The sequence below is a fragment of the Paramormyrops kingsleyae genome, chromosome 23 (assembly GCF_048594095.1).
Source record: "Paramormyrops kingsleyae isolate MSU_618 chromosome 23, PKINGS_0.4, whole genome shotgun sequence".
Classification (NCBI taxonomy): domain Eukaryota; kingdom Metazoa; phylum Chordata; class Actinopteri; order Osteoglossiformes; family Mormyridae; genus Paramormyrops; species Paramormyrops kingsleyae.
The window spans coordinates 13,043,880-13,063,373 of NC_132819.1; the positions used below are offsets into that span (position 1 = coordinate 13,043,880).

A 19,494-nucleotide genomic window follows, 5' to 3' on the forward strand; every position below is an offset into this window, starting at 1 on the left:
CCCGGCGGGCAGCCGCATTTGTGAAGCCACTTGCCTCCCCAAATCATCCTCTCAGAAAACGGGATTAAGTCCAGCAGCTTTACTCCAGAAAAACAGAGAGGCATGAGCTTGCAGGGCTCCCGTGCGCCATTGCATTTCGCCTGCATCTTGTTTCTTATCCTCGGGGTCTCCGTACAAACACAGCTCGTTAATAACCAGCTTAGTTACGGCTCCTGAGCAGCTCCAGTGAAATTGTATCGGGTCAGAGCAAGACGCCACTTAAATTGATTAAAATTGCAAGCAGATTGTATGGGAAATTAGCGGAGGTGTTTGTGGGCATTGAGATGAATCCCTGCAGCTTTTTGTTGATGTACAGAATGTACCGAAAGCTTATTTCAATTACCGTCCAATTGTTACAGTCACAGTTCTTTGTTATTTGTGTTTCAGTCGTTTCTTACCGAACAGATGCAATAACCCACCAAATATCGACCTGAAGGCCAGTTCTGAGGCTCATGCTAGCCTTTTTGCAGTTGGTGCGTGACTCGAGAACTCGCCTTGTAACACACTATGGCATCAGTGAGTTGGTTGGCCTGGTCCCAGCTGTTGTGGCATCCTTCACCCAGAACCTTGCCATTTCCCCTCAGGTGGCATACTCTGTTTTAATCCTTCCAAGGGGGTTTCTCTGTTGTTTCAGTTGGGCTGTTTCACATTTAGGGCCTGTTCATTCGAGAAAGTACTGAGTAGAGATGCATAGATTTGCATCAGTCCATGTTCCATGAAAATAAAGACATTGGCATCGGTCTGAAGTGTCAGTCTTGCTGCCTGATATTTAGACTTTAGGCAATATTCATTCATAAGTTATCAGCAACAAGATGGGGGATTTTGTTGGTTCATTCACCACTTAGAACCTCGCTACAGTTTGCAGTACTTCACTGATGTCTCACTGCCGGCATTATATCATGTCTTTACTACACACATTCACGGGATCTTAAAAAGTAATGTCACCGCCATCAGTTTCACTACAGATTTGTGAAACTCAGAGGTTAGCTGGTTTTCAGTATTGGTTATCGGTATTGGTAATATTGAAATCGGCCAAAATTTTGACATTAACATACTGCTAGTACTCATATAGTCTTGAAACCTCAAATATGTGCAGTAACAAAGAATCATTTAGGATGGGGAAAAGCAAGGCTCTGTCCAGTGGCTGTGAAACACACCCCCAGATGCATACCTGTTGTCAGGATGAAAGGTTTCCCCATCTGCCGCCTTTGTCGTCTTAATTCACAGTCAGCTGTTGATTCTTGTATGAACTTAGACTGTGGAGGACATTGAGAACATTGAGGAATGCTCCTGGTCCTTTAGTTGTCTTGCTTTTTGGGTTTCCTGTAACTAGCATGATTGGACCCAGAAAGGACCCAGGGGGAACACCTACTAAACACTGAATGGTCACCAAACTGCCCAGTGAAACCTTTAGGATGACGCCGATGGTTCTGTATCCCTTAAAGCAGCAGTCACTCTGACAAACCACCCATTCCTCTGGCCACATGGTAACAGACTGGGCACCCTGACTAACAGGAAGGGCCACAGGCTCACTCGACTTTCCCGAATCACCAATCAGAGTAGGAGGACCCCTGCAACCCTGCTGTTTTGCTTATAGAAATGATTACGTAATTAGTTATTAATCAGGTCACCAATTACCAAACCATAATTAAGCCTGATGATGTGTTAAGTGATTAAAAAAGTAAATGTTATAAATCATAGATGGATGGATTAATGGATCTTTAGATTTTATCTCCTTGAAAGTGCAGAACAGTATGCTAATGTGTGTCTGAATGCAGTCAGAGGCTTGATCAGCCTTAATCACAGACAAGTACCATTCACATGGTAAGACTGTAATCAGAGGTGACCCAGAATGTGAGCTAGCTTCACCGTGTTGGGGAGGGGCTACTGCCCCCCCCCAAGGCAATGTTGTGCTGGTTCTGACGAGTGACCCCCCCCCCTTTCCCTCTTTCTGGCAGGTGAGCGTGGAGGTCCTCTTGGAGTATCCTTTCTTCGTTTTCGGCCAAGGCTGGTCATCCTGCTGCCCGGAGCGGACCACCCAGCTGCTGGAGCTGCCGTGTGCTAAGTTGTCCGTGGGGGACGTTTGTGTTTCGCTGACCCTGAAGAACCTGAAGAACGGCTCCCTGAGGAAAGGGCAGGAGCCGGATAGCACCGGATGCATCGGGCTCCTGCTGAAGCCCCCCAAGGAGGCGGGGCCCAACGGGGGCCGGGGAGGGTATCACGGCGAGCAGGAGAATGGACTGGGCCAGCGGGTGGGTGGCACTGGCGGCCCCTCCAGCCAGCAGCCCACACCCACCAATGGGGACGTGAACTTTGAAGGGAAAACTGTGGATGGCCCCTCGCGCCCTAAAATGGAGGCCAGCAGCACCGGCAGACCGGCAGGCCGCAAACGGAGGTGGTCTGCCCCAGAGAGCCGCAAGGTGGAGAAAACTGACGACGAATTGCCCTCGACTCTGCCCAGACCCTCTTTCATTCCTCAGGAGGTTAAAATTAGCATTGAAGGCAGGTCAAATATAGGCAAGTGAGGGTTCGTAGGACATGAGGGTCGATGTTATTGAAATTTACCATGATATATTTTTTTTTGGTTGTTTTTTTTTCTTTTTTGTTATCTATCCAGGTTTCTTTACCTTGGGCTGAAATTACCCAGAATTCACTTCATCATCTTATTAATGGTGGATGTAGTTATAATTGTAATAGGCATTCTGGGTAATTTACAAGCAAAAATTGTGCAATGATGTGTTAATGGGCCCCTACGTGTCAAGCAGGCATGGAGGGCATGAGTGGGTGTGGCATGCTGACCCGAGGGGCTCGCTGTGCGGGTGCTTTGCCTCCCTTAAAACCCTTTGGTGGGTCGACCCATCTGAATGTAGGGGCGAGGACGCCATGCAGCCCAGCAGTTCAGGAAACGGGGGAGGTGCGATGTTGGTTCAGCCCACGAGTAGCGTCTCTGCAACCCCAGTCGAGACGGAAGGCCGCGTGAACGCAGGGATGACAGGGGCGGGTCACACCCTCGATAACAAAGCAGGGTGTGGCTTACCGTGATGTCCATCATCCAGCACGTGGCATTCGGAGTTTCTGATTGGTTGTTCACTGTTCCTTTTGTTTTTAAAGTCTTATAGGTTTTCGTACCTGTTTGTCGAGCTCATACAGAGGCGATAAGGGGCCTCGGAGAAAGCGAGCGTAGGGTCAGCTTTACATTGGGCTGGAGCTGTCAGGACGCGAGGCACGCCGGGAAGAGGAGCCCAGAATGACCCTCTTCTTACCGTGGTCCTGCCTTCGAAAGCCACTGCGGATTGACTGGGGTGGAAGCGGACCTAACCTCAGTGGGTTTAGATGCACGGTGACAGTCTGACACCGGCATGAGAAAGTCACTTCAAAGGGACGTAGGCCTGGTGGTGTTAGTGACGTTCGTGTGCAATATGTTTACAGTAGCTTTGTGTTTGACTTTGAAACGGACCTTGGATTGAGACATGGCGTCTGTGTAACGCCAGAAGCACACTGAAGACAAGTACTTTGAGTTTGCACATTTTTCGGGCTGACATCATACCCTGGGGTGGGCTGGGGTGGGGTGGGGGGTGATTAGGGCACCCCTTAAGATGGATGCACCCAGAGCTGGGTGCTACTGCCCTGGAGGCACTGGGGAGCCCCAGACGCATGCAGTTCTGCCTGCTGAATCCTTAATCGCAGTGTTTCCCAGCCCGGTCCTCGGGGGCCCACAGACAGTCCACGATTTTGCTCCCTCCCAGCTCCCCTGAGGACCAGACTGGGAAACACTGCTGTTTTGTTCTGGTTGTGAAGGTCCTTCCTGGAGGGCCGGGATGGATGCCGGCAAGGATCCCCCTCATGTCCCCCCACTAGGCCACAGGCCCTCTTCACTCAGAGCACTTAGACACATGACCTGGGGCAAGAGTCCCACTCTATGATACAGTAGCGTGTTGTAACACAATAGCCTAGCAGAGACTGTAAAATATGATGGCAAAATATTTATATTTGTGTGCATATATTATAGTGTAAAATTACATATATTGTTAAAACGCCTTACACAATATATGCAGAAAATTGCATAAATGCCAGCGGCAATAATTTTATATATTAAATTATATATAATAATTTTATATATATATGTATAAGGACTGGACATTGGCTTATTTTGTTTTTGGGACCTTGTACGACAGGCTGGTCAGAAAACGCTGCTCTGTCCCCTTGCTGCCCCCTGTTGGTCAGACAGGGTAGGTGCATGCTTTATCCTTGCATTAGAAGATCAAGTTAGGTGATGTCATTAAAGAGCGCCAATTAACCTCTGACACCTTGATTGAGATGGACTCTGTTATGTTATATATTTCTAAGCAGAATGTACTTTAGCTATTGTTTTTTTTTTTTCCTGTGTGTACCACACCCCCTCTCTCCGGTTATCCCACGTGTCCCCCCCCAGTCAGATTTTTGTCATGATGAGTGTCATCGACACCACACCATGGCGTGAAGCCTGTAGACTCTCGCAGTGTCTGGCTCATGATGAGGGCGGGTGGCGATACATTCGCGGCGACGTGTTGGTAAACATGAAAACACGCACCCCCGCAGCAGCGTGCCCAGCATGACGGGAGGGAGGAGGTGTCATGGCTGAGTGTCTGATCCAGCCTCAGGGAGATGGGTGTCCCCTTGCTCTAGCGCTTAGCGTTACCTGATGATGTCTCTAGCCATCCTCGACCTCCAAGCAGTACTGTATGTGGTCATGGGCTCACTTGAGGGCGTCGGCGCTGGGGAAGGGAGGTGGAGCCAGTCTCAGTGAGGGGCGGAGAATTGGGCGGAGCCAGTAGCTTAAAGAGCGAATGGTAGGCCAGAGAATAGCAATATAAGCCCGTGTCCTGATGTGAAGAGAGGTCCTCTATGAGTGCTGACCCAAGTGTGGTCATGTGTGTGATAAAACGTCACAGAAAGTGTGAGTGTGCGTGAGAAGCACACAGACACACAGATACGTGCTAATGCTCATTCTTGTATGTATATATATTTGTTAAATACACACATTTACAGGTGGTTAGATACCCAGTAACGGAAGAATATTTTTTTGTTTGCATACATACGAAAATGTATATATACAGTACATTTGTGTGTCTGTGTGTACCCATTTTGTCCAGTGTTTTCCTTTTATTTAATGTTCAACTTTCAAAAGAAAAGAAATTGTAACTTGCAATTTGCACATGCAGAGGGTTAGTAATATACCTGTTCAGTCTGGATGCCTCCCGCCAGCTGACGCTCCAATTAGCGCAATGTAGCACCGCCCTGAGCTGGCAGCCCCGCCCCCAGGCACGCGTATCTCTCCCATTCGACGCTCTGGCCACACCCATGAGCCTTCTGATTGGCTGCATGTGGGGGCGAGGGTAGCTGGTATCCACAGCCATGTATAATGCTTTGAATTAAAATTATAATAATTCTTTTTAAATACGTGTAATAAAACAGGGTTGCATGACTCGCGGTGGATTGTTTATTGTTCCTGTCTTCTGTAGACATGGACAACTGGGGCAGCGTTCTTCGCGGGAATAACTTTTTCTTTATTATATTTTTATTTTTTGTTTCCTCCGTATTGAGGAGAGACACAGGACAGCCTGCGGGCCAGACGGGGATGTTATGCACAAAGTTAGAAAGCCAGTTTTTTTGCTTTTGTTTCTTTTGTTTTGATGTATGAGCATAGATGGGTGGCAGTGATGTTGCCCCCCCTTCGTGTTGATATCAGAGTGACAGATGATCGGACCGTGGCATGTCTGGGGGGGGGGGCCCAAACGTCGGGCTTTTTTTTGTGTTAATGCCTTGTTAGTCGTTCAGGAAGTCCATGCCGGCGCACGCTAGATGCTCTTCAAAGCCTTCTGACGCAGACACCTGTATCCTGCTTCAAGCAGTCTGGCTTGGTCCCCTCCCCCCACACCCAGAAAAAGCCCCATGTCCTTCAGCCTATGTTACAGCATTCTTTGTCACACTTTCCCTTATATTAGCAGCAATATGGCCTTCTGTTAGCAACTTCAGGGAACTTTGATGAAAACATATATGCAGTGACAGTCTTACGTAGATTATGCGATTGTAGCTGACCTCATAAGCCCCACCCACTCCAGTCAGCTCTGTGTGGTAGACGGCTTGTGGTTGGCCACCTGTATACTCTCAGTTGCCATTGGCTGGTGAGAGATCACCGTGGAAACCCCCCTCCCCGCCCCCCCTTCCCCCACAGCCTTCCACTAGGAAACGGCCTGGTCTTAGTCAAGTTCAGAGCTGATCTGTGGCACACCTCCGGCAGACCTCTGAGCCATCGTAGGCCCCGCCCTCTCACCCCCGCTACAGCGTAGGTCACAGAGGGATGATGGCAAACGGCAATAAGCATGTGAAGGTGAATGTTGGGATTAGTAACTGGCTGGAATGTGACTGTAATGGGGGAAGTGACTGCAGAGTGTTATTTTTCTTTTAAATTCCTGAAAACACAGAGTTTTTCAAGCCTCTAGCTCTAGGCAGGGCTTAGCCCTGCGTGCCGTCGCTGATGTATGTGCAGTTCCTGTTATTTCTGTCTCCCTGTTGTCGTGCCAACACAGACTGCAGCGTAGCAGCGTCATCCATGTCTGCTTCTCCTGTCGGTCCGACCCCCCCCCCCCCATCCTCCAGAAATCACACTTCAGACTGGACAAGGTCCAACATGGACCACTGAACCCAGTTGGGGAGATGCACGTCTCCACACCACATCCAAATGACCCAGCCTGCCCTCGAACCTTGAACTCTCTCCATATGCCCACTGTCTTCAGTGCCCTCATAATGTCTCCTGTCCAACCAGCCGTTTCGTGGGGTGACATAGTGGTGGTGGGGGGCGGATTGGAGAGGGTGTCCCTGTTGGCCCTGGTGATACTGGAGCTGGCAGATGATGTCACTAGTGGGTCTCCTTGGATACAGCTTTCCTGTCCCCCTTGAGAGACAGAGTTCTCTTACCGCGCTAAATATGCATGTGCATCCGTAAGCCTTTGCTGTATAAATTCAAATCTAGGAAACGTTCCCAAATTTCCCGTTACTGCGAATAACCCTTTGACAATTCCAAAGTAGTGTATGTTACCTTTTTCCTAATTATTTGTTGCAAGTGACATCATTTGCCCTCCTTATTACAGGCTTTTCATAGCTCTTACTCAGGGATAGGGCTTGTGTGTGAGTGTGTGTGTGTGTGTGGGGGGGGGGGGGCAGTGTGTGTGAGGTACACTGATGTTACCAGAAGCAGCACTTTCAATGCCCCGAGAAGAGGTCACACTCACGTCCCTCTGAACTTGAGAGAAAACCCGGAAACGCCACTCCCTGTGACGCACGCATCAAGTCCCCCCCCCCACACACATCAGTGGGGCAAAGGGCTGAAGCCCAACCTGACTGGCTCCCCTGCCACCTGTCCGAAGGCCACATTTACAGCCAAGAGACTGATTAAAGCGATAACGGCAATGACCTTGTATAGTGGGGACCACATGGTTAAAAAAAAAATAAACAAAATGCACATTTAATAGTTTATAGTGTAAGTTTGATAATACTGTTTCTGCACTTTGGAACTTGAGAAAAACCTTGTCTGCTTTTTGTAGGGTCAAGTCTTTCCCGGGTCTAACAGTGAGTGAAAGAGAGATGGAGGGGTGTGGCCAGTCTGAGGGGAGTGGTCTGAAGGGCGTGGCCTGCCCACTGTGATAGGGTGGTGCTTCTCCTCTTGGCCCGTCATCCTGCTGTTCTAACCAATCTAGTACCCCAGCTTAAAGCCGGGTAGAGACCCTCTCTCTCTTTTGTGTTTTGATGTGTTTCCTTTTAACAGACCTCACATCAAACATGCTACCTTTCTGGCAGGATCCTTCATTTTCCACTTTGCCTCTCTCTCTCTCACATTGTTTTCTGTCTCATACCTGTCTCACATTTCGAAGTCACATGTTTGGCCCCGAGGGCTATTTCAGAGCACTGTTGTTTGAGCAATACAGGTAACAAGATCGTTTGTCGTTTTCTTTTTTTCAATTGCACAGACGAAATGTTGAATGTCAATGTGAGCTTCAGTATTTGGAGGGGAAGAGGCATGTTTGTTGAACTAGTTTGGTGTCTGGTAACGAATTTGGCACCCAATTTAAAGCGAATACTAATCAATCAGGACTTCTCTGTTCTACGTGACTGTTGTTGACGTCTTGGCAAACTGCCGCAATCTGCTCTCAGGCTGAGTTCCTTTGATAGGCCCACTGTGTGGTTTTCTTTCCATGATTATGGTTGGTGGGCTCTTTAATTTATGTATGAATTATTATTATTATTATTACTGCTACTACTAGTACTACTATTATTACTCTTAGTATGAATAGATTTTACTGATGCTGGAAACAGGATATGGTGCATCCTTACAGAATAAAGACGTAACGCAATTCAATTAAATTAAAACCCCGTTGATCATGTGATATTTGAATAGCCAATCACCTTTGAGGCTGTGGATGACGTTCCCCCCCCATGCTGTTTTCCTTAGTTTCTTTCTGCTCCCGCATCAGCACCCTCTCTCCTTTTTTTTGGGGGGGGGGGTTACTTAACAGACTGTTATCGAGGCACTTTTTCCCTTAAGGATGGGGGCCATTTTTTTTCTCCCCTTCCCCTTAAGGTCTTCGGTGAAGCCCGTTTACGGTGACGTTTAGCTCGTAGCTAGTAGGATAGCTAATGGTCTGTTCATCGTCCCAGTCTATCAGACATATATAAAATATGAGACTGTTTGTTGGTGCTGACCAAAGCCAAACTTATAGACAATATCTAAGATTAACAGCTGCAAAACACCCAATGTCACTTAAATATATATATATATCATCCAATAGTGTCCTAAAATGAGAATCCTGCAGTGCTGAACCCTTTGTATGTGGCCTCTAACATTTACCGAAGCCCCCTTATCTAAAATGACAGAACAGTTCAAACATTTGAAGCAATGTGTTGTTTGTACTCCCCGTCTAGTTGGGATATATTTGCGATAAACTCCCCACCTTTTATTTCACATTAAAACTGCAATCTGAAGGACTCAAGACCAATTATAAAAGCCAACCCTCCCCCATAACGGCAATCAGCAGCTAATCTAGGAGTGAATCACTTTAATATTTAATTATATTTCAGATTTTTCTGAACACATTTCTTTAAAGAGTAAGATATTGACATATCTAATACAAATGGGTGAATATTCTTTACACACAAAACACAAAATTATTGCCACTCTACAGATAAGTGCTTTTATCAACACAAAATGGCCCACATTTCTATTTTTATTGGAATGCTACAGTACATAGTACATTTGGATTGCCCCCTTGTGACAGATTAGTGAAATACAATCACACATTTATATCTTAATCTGATTTGTCTTACCATCTCACCTGGTGTTGTGGGGGGTTTAAGTTATAACTAATGTGCACGCATTTCCTGTACTTTTGGAATGATTCTTTTTCCCTTTTGTGTAGTTAATTCAGTGAAAGAGAGATTGTAATTTTTGATACAGGAAGCCATGATCATTTCACAGAAAGTAAAGGTTTAATGTGAAGAAGATACTGTAGTCCAATGCTGTTGCACACATATGCATTGTCATTGTCTTCCATTGGACACATCGTGACTGATTCTAGTCTCTTTGCTTGCCATTGGACGGAAATGGAGACTGGTTCTACTGTCCTTGCTTGCCATTGGACAGAAATGGGAACTGATTCTAGCCTCTCTGCTTTCCATTGGACAGAAATTAGGACAAATTCTAGTCTCTTTGTTTGCCATTGGACAGAATGACAAAAGCAAATGTGGCCAGTAGCAATGGGTCATGAAAGAGGGAAAAACGTTTTGCACCTTATTAGATAAAGAAGAAACCATTTAAAGTGCATACAGACATAGCTTTTATTGTGAAAAGAGAACTTTGTTTTGTTTCCAAATGCGTGCAAACTCTGTAATTTGTGTAAAATATTGTACTTGCACTAGCTTTTTTAAGAACAGATATAAAAAATGGAAGAATTGAAATTCTATTTTCTAATTGTGGTGTGTCTGTTTGTAGGATACACTGAAGTCTGTTTATTGGATTTTATGGTCCTTTTCTTTGATGGTGCTTGCAGGTTTTCTAGTTAGAAATTATTACATTATTATGAATAATAAAACAATATTTGATTCAGGTTGTGAACAAATTTGTTTAAAGAAGAATTGTCTGTATACCAGTACAAGTTTATGTCTCAGTATACTAATAAAATAACAGTGCCAACTGAGTGTGACGTGTGACGTGTCCCCCTCAGTCATTGTGTCACCTGGCCCCTCCCACCCTAAGCCTCCCGGGTGACAAACACAGGATGAGTGATGCCTCCATGACGTCTTCTCTGCATTGTGCAAAAAAAAATTTTGTGTTTCTCTGTTCGGCAGTCAGTCCGTCTGCAAAGAGTACAGCCAACAGATTCTGCCAAGGAACGCTTTAGTATAACGTTTGTCTTTCAATAGACCATCACAGTTTGCCCCATCTAGCTGACTGGCTACTGTTGGGTCTTGAGAGATTTACACATGGCTGATGTGCTGTAGTTACAAAGTGGCACTTCTCCTTGGCATGTATTTATTTATTATTTTGTGGAGCAAAGCGACGTACAGTTGAGAAAGCTTTTTCAGGCAGTACCTGGAAGAACTGGGGTTAAGGACCTTGTTGGCGACATTACTCTGCCGGCCAGGGGATTTGAGCCAACAACCTTCTGATCACTGGCACAGAGACCTGACCCGCATGTGACCCATTCTGAGTGTGGTGTCCTGTGATTAATTGGCATCCGATCCGCAGTGTCCCCCGGCCTCATGCTGCTACAGGGTCACTGCCACCCTTATATATTATACATGTCATTGTTTTAATATATTATCAATGAAGCATACAGGCAGTATATAAGGGTCCCAGTGTGTGTGTGTGTGTGTGTGTGTATATATATATATATATATATATATATATAAAATACGTGTCTGAATATATGTACCATATCTAATGGTCAATTTATACCCAAAGCTCCACAGTGTCCCTATGCTGCATGTCCCTGAACACCAACCCCCCCCCACCAAGGAGGGGTACAGTTCGCCGTGAATTCCCTGGACACATCCTGCAGCTGGCGCTGTTTAAAAATAGCGTCCGAATCTCTGGCGTGAATGGCGAGGATGGGATTTCTGTGCAGAAGCTATGAAAACCAGCAGCAGTGCGGCTAGACGGCACTCAGGAAGCCGCCGTGTGCACAGTAAATAAAAGCCAATTAACACCTTCCACGTGGCTCCCCCCCTCCCCCCGTCTTTCATTTTAGCTGCGCTTAGAAACCCACAGATGTCCAGGATTTAAGTGAACAAACGGCTGCTTTCTCTGCAACTCAGTTCAGACGTACAGCCCCATCCGTAATGCCAAGCCGCCAGGCTTTAAAAGAAGGAACAGCCATAAGCAGTGTGTTTTCACATCATCTTCTGTTGTAGGGAAATGAAAATGACCTTTTTCAGTACAGAGACTGTGGAGCGCCCCCATCAGGATGGCATCCAGCTGGCAGCTCTCTTACGTTTTTGGTGAGGAACAGCGCCCTCTGCCTCTAAGGAAACTCGGTATCACTTTGCGCGGCATCCCGCAGCGTCTTTGGCATGACGTCACACCAATCGGTGGCCACAGGGAGGGCAGAAGACCTGTTTATTTACTCCCGTTCTGACAGGGCTTCTTATATCACATAAACGAGGACGTTTAGAATGCCTGTAGCAGCTTTAAACATTAATAAACGATAAAAACATCTAAAAATACTCATAGAAATATGTATGGCCCTGTAAAGTTCATGTGTCGAGTCCTTTCCGTGCCACTGTTACCAGGAGCCGGCCCAGAATACCCCGGGGCGGAGGCAGCACCGACCCAGAAAGCCTGCCGGGTCCGTCTGTCAGGGGGCACTAGGAGAACATGGTGCTGGACTGCTGGGTGACCCTGATGAAGGTTGTCCTGCGGCTTAGCTCTTTCAGCTTGATGGCCCCCACGTAGGTGCAGGTGGAGCGCAGCCCCCCCAGGATGTCCCGGATAGTGTTCTCCACGTCCCCTCTGTAGGACACCTCCACCGTTTTTCCCTCCGAGGCCCTGGGACAGGAATGCAAGCACAAGGACGGTCTGAGCCACACCACAGCACTGCTGCCTGTCTGTGTACGCAGGCTGAGGCCATGACCCTCTGGGCGCCGCCCGCCCGCAGGTGACTGGGACACTCGAGCACGCGAACCCGCTTCACCGACCTGCCCAAGGAGGCGGGGAGCGGCTCGAGAGAGCAGCTGCCGGAGCAGATGGCCAGAACCACTGACCCGTCTCCGAGGGGAGCGCGTGGCACAATATCGACACAGGAACCGAGGGCACCTCTGACAGGAAGTGAGGCGATGAGCAGCCGGGCATTCTGGGAGCTGCCCGAGCCGGTGCCAGCCTGCCTGAACCCGACCGCACCCGAGGGAGCGCCAGGCTCGCTCACCTGTACTCCGCCACCGCCCCCACGTATTTCTTCATGGCCGTGTCCGAGCTCATGCCGTAGAACAGCTTCATCTTCTTGCCATTCTTTTCGATGATGTCGCCCGCACACTGGTCATGACCCGCAAACATCCCCCCCAGCATCACGAAATCTGCCCCAGCGCCTGTAGGTACATGAAGCAACACCTGTTACCATGTGGTTACTTCAAGGGCCCGTCGCAGAACCAGTTAGTACCAAACCTAGATCCAGAACTACCTTTAAGAGCAGCCTCAGTTCTAACAGTCACTCCAGCTGATGTGTTGGTGAGCAGTCAGATTTATCTTAATGTGCATCTTTTCACTAAATGAAATTAATAGTAATTATGCAAGTTAATTTAAATTTCTGAACAGAACCGTGACCCCAGACAGCCTCTACAGGACATCAGACCACTCAGAGGGTCTTTAACAGGGTTTCTCCCTGCAGCTTTCAGCATCTCTCCTGTGGAGCACCATTCAGTCCAAACAGTGTCCTACAGCTGCTGTCCCTGCAGTGTTATGGAGACCTCAGACCAGCTCAGATATGCCCCCTGGTGGTTTAGGTGGCGCTCATTGCCCTGCGGCGATGTCTCGCGATCAGCTGGGGGTGGAGTCACGCGGATGGCGCTGTTCTCCTGGCATGTTGGCCTGTCTGATGAGGCTCGCAGCTGGTGGGGTGAGGAGAAGCGGGTGTCTGACGGGACACGTCGGAGGGGGCGCGTGCCAGTTATCACCCCTCTCCGGCTGGCACAAGTTCCGCTTGGTGATTGGGAGACATATGATGGGATTAATCGGCCATTTCCAGATCAAAGGAAACATGGGAAAGAGTCCAAAAACATCTTAGTTCCAGTGCAGTAAGTGATCAGTCTAATCATTTAGTTAGAGATTAACCTAGTCCTAATTCAGTTTTTAAGGTCTTAAGGTAAGCAATAACTAGTGCTCTGAAATGAATTAAGGTGACAGCTGGGACTGTGCCCCCACTCACACTGGTGACAATGCCAGTGTGCCCCTGGCAGGGACCTCTCACTGTGCTCCTTGTGAACAGATGGCAATTAGACACTGATCTGCCCCAGCTACCCTCATTCAAATTACTGTCACGTTGATGCACTTGATGGATCTATTCTGCGCTCAGACTGCAATGCAGGACGAGGGTTCCACAAAAGCTGAGCTGTGATCGCAGCCTCATGACGTCTCGTGTCGCACTGTCTGCATCCCACCACCAGCTCCAGCACATCTCGTCTCTATTCCTCTTGAGCGACAGGGCCGGCATGTCCTCTTCTCATTGATAACTGGATCGCCATTCCTGCGCCGAACTGTTTTGAGTGTCTGACGTGACAGCAGAGCCCGTTTTAATCTCACAGTGACTGACTCACCGAATGCTTTGGCTACGTCACCCGGACAGCTGCAGCCCCCATCCTGAAAAGCAGAGAGGTCTCATGAAGCACCGCCAATCCCCCTTTGCTCTTGGGGAACCTTAAGTGAGCTTATATGCCTGGTTCATGTATGAAACCATTTATCACTGCAAGAAGGAACATCATGTTTTGCAGGATGCAGGTCATGCCGAGAACAGAAGTATTAATAAATAAAATTTTGTCTGTGAATGCCCTCTGTGGTCTGTGAATGTCTGTGAATGCCCCCTGAGGCCTGTGAATGGCTGTGAATGCCCTCTGAGGTCTGTGAATGTCTGTGAATGCCCCATGAGGCCTGTGAATGGCTGTGAATGCCCTCTGAGGTCTGTGAATGTCTGTGAATGCCTTCTGAGGTCTGTGAATGTCTGTGAATGCCCTCTGAGGTCTGTGAATGTCTGTGAATGCCTTCTGAGGTCTGTGAATGTCTGTGAATGCCCTCTGAGGTCTGTGAATGTCTGCGAATGCCCCCTGAGGCCTGTGAATGGCTGTGAATGCCCTCTTAGGTCTGTGAATGTCTTTGAATCCGCTCTGAGGTCTCCACCTCCTTGTGCCCTGTGCATGCTGCGGGGTTATGGAAGATGAAATGGTGACAGGATGCAGCCTCGCAGCGACCTCACCGATATGATGTGTCCCTTGAGCCCATGGGCGGAGTCTGCACACTCGATGACAGCACTGAGCTGGGGGTACCCCACGCCTGTCTTAATGCGCGTCGTGCACACGGAACCTACAGCGGCCAAAAACAGGAGAAGCCAGATGGAGGCCAGCAAAGCCAGGTGAGTGCATGTTAGAGCGAGTGGCGGAGCTCTGCTCTGTGACTCTGTGACTCTGTGACTCCGTGACTTCACCCACCCGGGCCGATGCCCACTTTGATGATGTCAGCTCCGGTCAGGATGAGCTCCTCAACCATCTCTCCAGTCACCACGTTCCCAGCCTGCCCGATCCCAGGGAGAAAGAATCAGGAATGGGGAGGGAGACAGGAAAAACTCAGAAAGGTAATTCCACTTGTTCAAATGCAGGTATCACATGGATTAAAACCATCACAATAACCTGAATCACACTGCAGGGCACTCACCATGATAGTGTGGTTGGGGAACTTAGCTCGGACACCTCTGACACACTCTACAAAGTGCTCTGAGTAGCCGTTGGCCACGTCCAGGCAGATGTACTTGACGAGGGGGATCTCCTCCAGGGTTCTGTACAGTTTCTCCAGATCTGCCTGACTGCTGCCTGAGCTGGCAGCCACGTGCTGGGAGACACACAGAGTGAAGCCTGCAGTCAAAACACCCAGCCTGTAATGCGACCTGTAACACAGCTTGTAATACTACTTTTAATGTAGCCTGTAATATAGCCTGTAATGCAGCCTGTAATACTGCCTGTAACGCTGTCTGTAACACAGACTGTAACGCAGTCTGTAACGCTGTCTGTAATGCAGCCTGTAACGCTGTCTGTAACGCAGCCTGTAATGCAGCCTGTAACGCTGTCTGTAACGCAGCCTGTAACGCTGTCTGTAATGCAGCCTGTAACGCTGTCTGTAATGCAGCCTGTAACGCTGTCTGTAACGCAGCCTGTAACGCTGTCTGTAACGCAGCCTGTAACGCAGCCTGTAACGCTGTCTGTAACGCAGCCTGTAACGCTGTCTGTAACGCAGCCTGTAACGCTGTCTGTAACGCAGCCTGTAACGCTGTCTGTAACGCAGCCTGTAACGCTGTCTGTAACGCAGCCTGTAACGCAGCCTGTAACGCAGCCTGTAACGCTGTCTGTAATGCAGCCTGTAACGCTGTCTGTAACGCAGCCTGTAATGCAGCCTGTAACGCAGCCTGTAACGCTGTCTGTAATGCAGCCTGTAACGCTGTCTGTAATGCAGCCTGTAACGCTGTCTGTAACGCAGCCTGTAACGCAGCCTGTAACGCAGCCTGTAACGCTGTCTGTAACGCAGCCTGTAACGCTGTCTGTAACGCAGCCTGTAACGCAGCCTGTAACGCTGTCTGTAACGCAGCCTGTAACGCTGTCTGTAACGCAGCCTGTAACGCTGTCTGTAACGCAGCCTGTAACGCTGTCTGTAACGCAGACTGTAACGTTGTCTGTAATGCAGCCTGTAATGTTGTCTGTAATACAGACTATAACACACCCTGTAACATTGCCTATAACGCAGCCTGTAATGATATTTTCATTTCACTATCCTTTTTAATCATTTGGTACAAAGACACACTTTCTTTTGCATCCATCTCAGTTTTCAGGAAAGCCCCCCCCCCACACACACCTCTAAACATTCTGGAGATTCAGCTGCAAATGTCTTCCACTGCTCCAGGCTGTAGTGCTTGTGGATGGCAGTGAAGAGGGTGTGCTGGCAGGAGAGGAGCACAGGGGGATAGAGAGTCACAGCACTGCCTTCGCTGAGGCACAGACACCTTCAAAAGCCCTGAATCAGTCACTCCCTGCTCCACCAGTCGAGAGGCATCCGCTCCTGAATCAGGCCACCACCGTGGCTAGTGTGTAAGATACGATAACCGTGGGTGATGCACGACTGCATCTGTACCAGGACCCAGAAAAATGTCTGTCACATCAAATACACAGGTGATCTCTTTGAGAACAAGAATGCTGTCAGCAGTGTGGATCGACCCTGACGTCTCTGAACCCTGTGGTTCAGATTAGTAGATTATCTGATGTTTATTTAATCATTCGCTATGTGAAGGGCACCCTTATTAATTAATTCTAACAGCTCAGACGTAACACTGACATAAGTAATTACATTGTTAATAAGTTACCCTCTCTAGGTATTATACGATTAGCTGGTTATATTGCTGAAGATGCTCAGAGGTAGTTTTCTATTTATAGAATCTGGGATCATGTTTTACATGGTTCTAATCATGGTTTAATTCCCCGAAACACATTAATTAAAATGTACAGTGTGGGTTTCAATTTCCCATGAATATTTCATGGTCTTGCACCAGTAGAGGTACTCCCACTCCCCACCATGCGGGGGCGCACTTCCACCCTAGTCGCGCTGGACTTACTCTGCTCAGCACCCGGGCCATCTCAAAGGTGCCCGTGGTGTCCATGTTGGCCGCAATGATGGGGATGCCCTGGTAGGCCTGCTTGGAGTTCCTGAAGGTGAAGCTGCGCTGCAGGTCCACCTGCAGGGGGCGGTATGCGCCATGAGGGCACCCATAGGGCAGCAGTGGTGTCACCTTGACTTACAGAGTGACCCAATGTCCAGTCTCCCGAACACAATACCATTATTACACCGATAGTCACTACGCTGCAGGTACCTTACTGAACATGTGCACCATTGCTTTGGGCTGAAAGGGGAAGGGCAGGCAGTGGAGGAGGAGTCCAGGAGGGGGGGGAGGGAAAATAGAGTGGGGGGGGGGCAGGACAGAGAGAGTTTGAGAGAGCAAGAGAGAGAGAGGAGAGACAGCAGGAGGACGGTATGTGCAAACATACACATCCCGGAAGGGGAGCTATTTTTGGACACACCTTCCCGGAGCTGGTGTCACGTTATTCTCGTCTCCCAGAGCCCGGTGCTGACCCCAGTAGGGCTCTGCAGAGGGCAGAGGCCCTGGGCCCTGAGGGGACAGGCAAACGGGTGTCCCCGTGGCCCACACACCGGTACAGGGCGCCCGGCTGTCCCGTTCTACTGGGTGTCACCCGCACTCCAGAAGTCAACAGTCGCGTCACATCCACAGGCCCACGGCTCCCTTCTCACTAGAGGCCTGCTTTTGGCCAGCGGGTCCCTGTCACACTAACAGCACCAATAGGATGGGGGGGAGAGGTGGCATACCTCAGAGCGGCTCCTCAGGCTGCTCCTCTTAGGTCTGAAGAGGACGTCCTTGAAGTCCAGCTTGAGGTCAGCGTCCACCCTCGGCATAGTGAAGGCCCACAAGGAGGCACGAGTTTCCACAGAACCGCAACCAGCACCAAAGCTGAGCTCCGGCCACCAAACCCGAACCTCCAGGCGCCGAGTGTATATATAGCCTGGGGGTGGGGCATGGCAGCCGCGGCCCCCTGTCTTTATTTGGAGTGTGGAGCTGCAGGGACAGCCGGGCCTCTCAGTCCCATGTGACTGGTTGGCTTTCAAACTACCTGCACGTGGTGCCCAAAGTAACCAAACATGTGCAAGACTTTCGACATTTTTACTTTTTTGATTGCAGTCACAGGTTTTTTTTCGAATTGAGTTTCCCCTTGCGGGGACTGAAAAAATGCCCCTACGAGGTCAAAATGACAGGTTTTTATCCTATTATGGGGACATTTGGGAGAGCATACAGGAGAGCAGAAGATAGAGAAGAGCAGAGGATGGAGGGAAGGAAAAGAAGGAAAGCAGAAGATGGGGAGAACACAAGGAGAAGAGCAGGGTATGGAGCAGAGATCTTTTATGATGGTATCACAACATGCTTCTGTATCTGAGTAATTGTTTGACAGCCCTATTAACCATCTTTGCTTATTTTGAAATGTTGATCATCTTCTTATCTCCAGATCACTTACAGTGTTTGTTTTTGGTTACCCCATGCTAAGCTAACAGGGTCCTTGACAGCATTACCCTCCACCTGCCTCACAATACTCTGGCGAATCCATCTGAGACAACGTGAAATCAGCTGATAAGTTGGCGCACCCTCAGAAATTAGTGCCCTAGGTGGCCGCCTTTGACAATACGATTGACTGGCGCTGCTGAAAAGTTAATTTCAAATATTTAATAGCTGGTGCAATACAACACTTGGCCACACGGTGTAGTAAAGTCAAAGGAAACGTTTAAGGCCCAGTATGCAAGCGTACATTGTGCCGCAATATATGCTTGATTTAAGTTTAATTTTAATTTAGTTCGGTCTTGTGCTTCAAAACGTTTTTAGAATGAATAAAATAATTCGACTTCTTCTTAAAAGCAAATGCAATTATGCTGTGGGCTACTAGATGTAGTAAAGGCATATCATTAGATATAGGCCTACAGTACAACAGGCAAATATAATGACAGTACATTCTCCTAGTACCCATCTGGGCTTTTGTTCAATAAAAGAAAAGTGAACTAAATCCAGACAAATGGGAAAATGAAGGATCGGAGGGAGATTATCTGTGATCAGTTGTGCTTATTAAAACTACTCGTGACCTTATACCAATGGTCATAAGACAGTCAGCATTTAGCGCAAGCCTTTAATTATGGTGTACTTTAGCCTAAACTGACTTGTTGGCTTTAATTAGCCCAGTTGCCCATTTATACTGCAAGCAAGTTCAAGATAACGTGGAGTCTTTATTTTACTGAATAACCCTTGTATCTCTGGCATTCTGCCTGTCCTTCCACTGCGTCGCGTTGGCGATGGAGCTTGAGGTACCAGCGGAGACGATTACTGCCAAACCTTTTTCCAGTGTGTCCTGTAGAGACCCCAACTGCGCTGCCTTGTGTTGGGCGCAACTAGAGAGGCATGGAGACTATCAGAGAGCCAGGATTTTAAAAGTATATCATCAACTACAGACCGTTAGAGGTCATAATTAAATTAAATGAAGACATGATTAATTACCTTGTATCTCATTACCCTCTTGCTGATAGTCTGTATTTAAGCATATGGAACATAACTGCACTTCCAATTTTCA

The 19,494-nt window shown here is 48.3% G+C and overlaps 2 protein-coding genes across 4 annotated transcripts in view; one reads left to right on the forward strand and one right to left on the reverse strand.

Moving 5' to 3' along the window:
- The window catches only part of LOC111843838 (ataxin-1-like), a 50,731-nt gene extending 40,462 nt beyond the window's left edge, over nt 1-10,269 (forward strand). For all 3 annotated transcript variants that reach the window (XM_072706028.1, XM_072706027.1, XM_023811761.2), the window contains one exon: nt 1,998-10,269. In XM_072706028.1, coding sequence (XP_072562129.1) covers nt 1,998-2,564 — 567 coding nt within the window. In that variant the 3' untranslated portion in view covers nt 2,565-10,269. The remainder of the gene's footprint in view (nt 1-1,997) is intronic.
- A 1,403-nt stretch (nt 10,270-11,672) lies between these two features.
- Nucleotides 11,673-17,879, reverse strand: LOC111843839 (GMP reductase 1-like). The gene is made up of 9 exons (XM_023811762.2): nt 17,696-17,879; nt 16,929-17,048; nt 16,175-16,258; nt 14,987-15,160; nt 14,764-14,845; nt 14,532-14,638; nt 13,879-13,921; nt 12,495-12,654; nt 11,673-12,118 (listed from the first exon to the last, which is right to left on the reverse strand). The coding sequence occupies exons 1-9, from the start codon at nt 17,780-17,782 to the stop codon at nt 11,938-11,940; spliced, it is 1,038 nt and encodes a 345-aa protein (XP_023667530.1). The 5' UTR covers nt 17,783-17,879; the 3' UTR covers nt 11,673-11,937.
- Between the last annotated feature and the right edge of the window lie 1,615 nt (nt 17,880-19,494).

Coding starts and splice junctions, on each gene's coding strand:
- LOC111843839 (XM_023811762.2), bottom strand. CDS start 17,782: ATGCCGAGGGTGGACGCTGACCTCAAGCTGGACTTCAAGGACGTCCTC. Junction 17,049..17,695: donor GCCTGAGGAGCCGCTCTGAG/GTATGCCACCTC, acceptor CGCCCCCTGCAG/GTGGACCTGCAGCGCAGCTT. Junction 12,655..13,878: donor TGACGTAGCCAAAGCATTCG/GTGAGTCAGTCA, acceptor ATGTACCTACAG/GCGCTGGGGCAGATTTCGTG.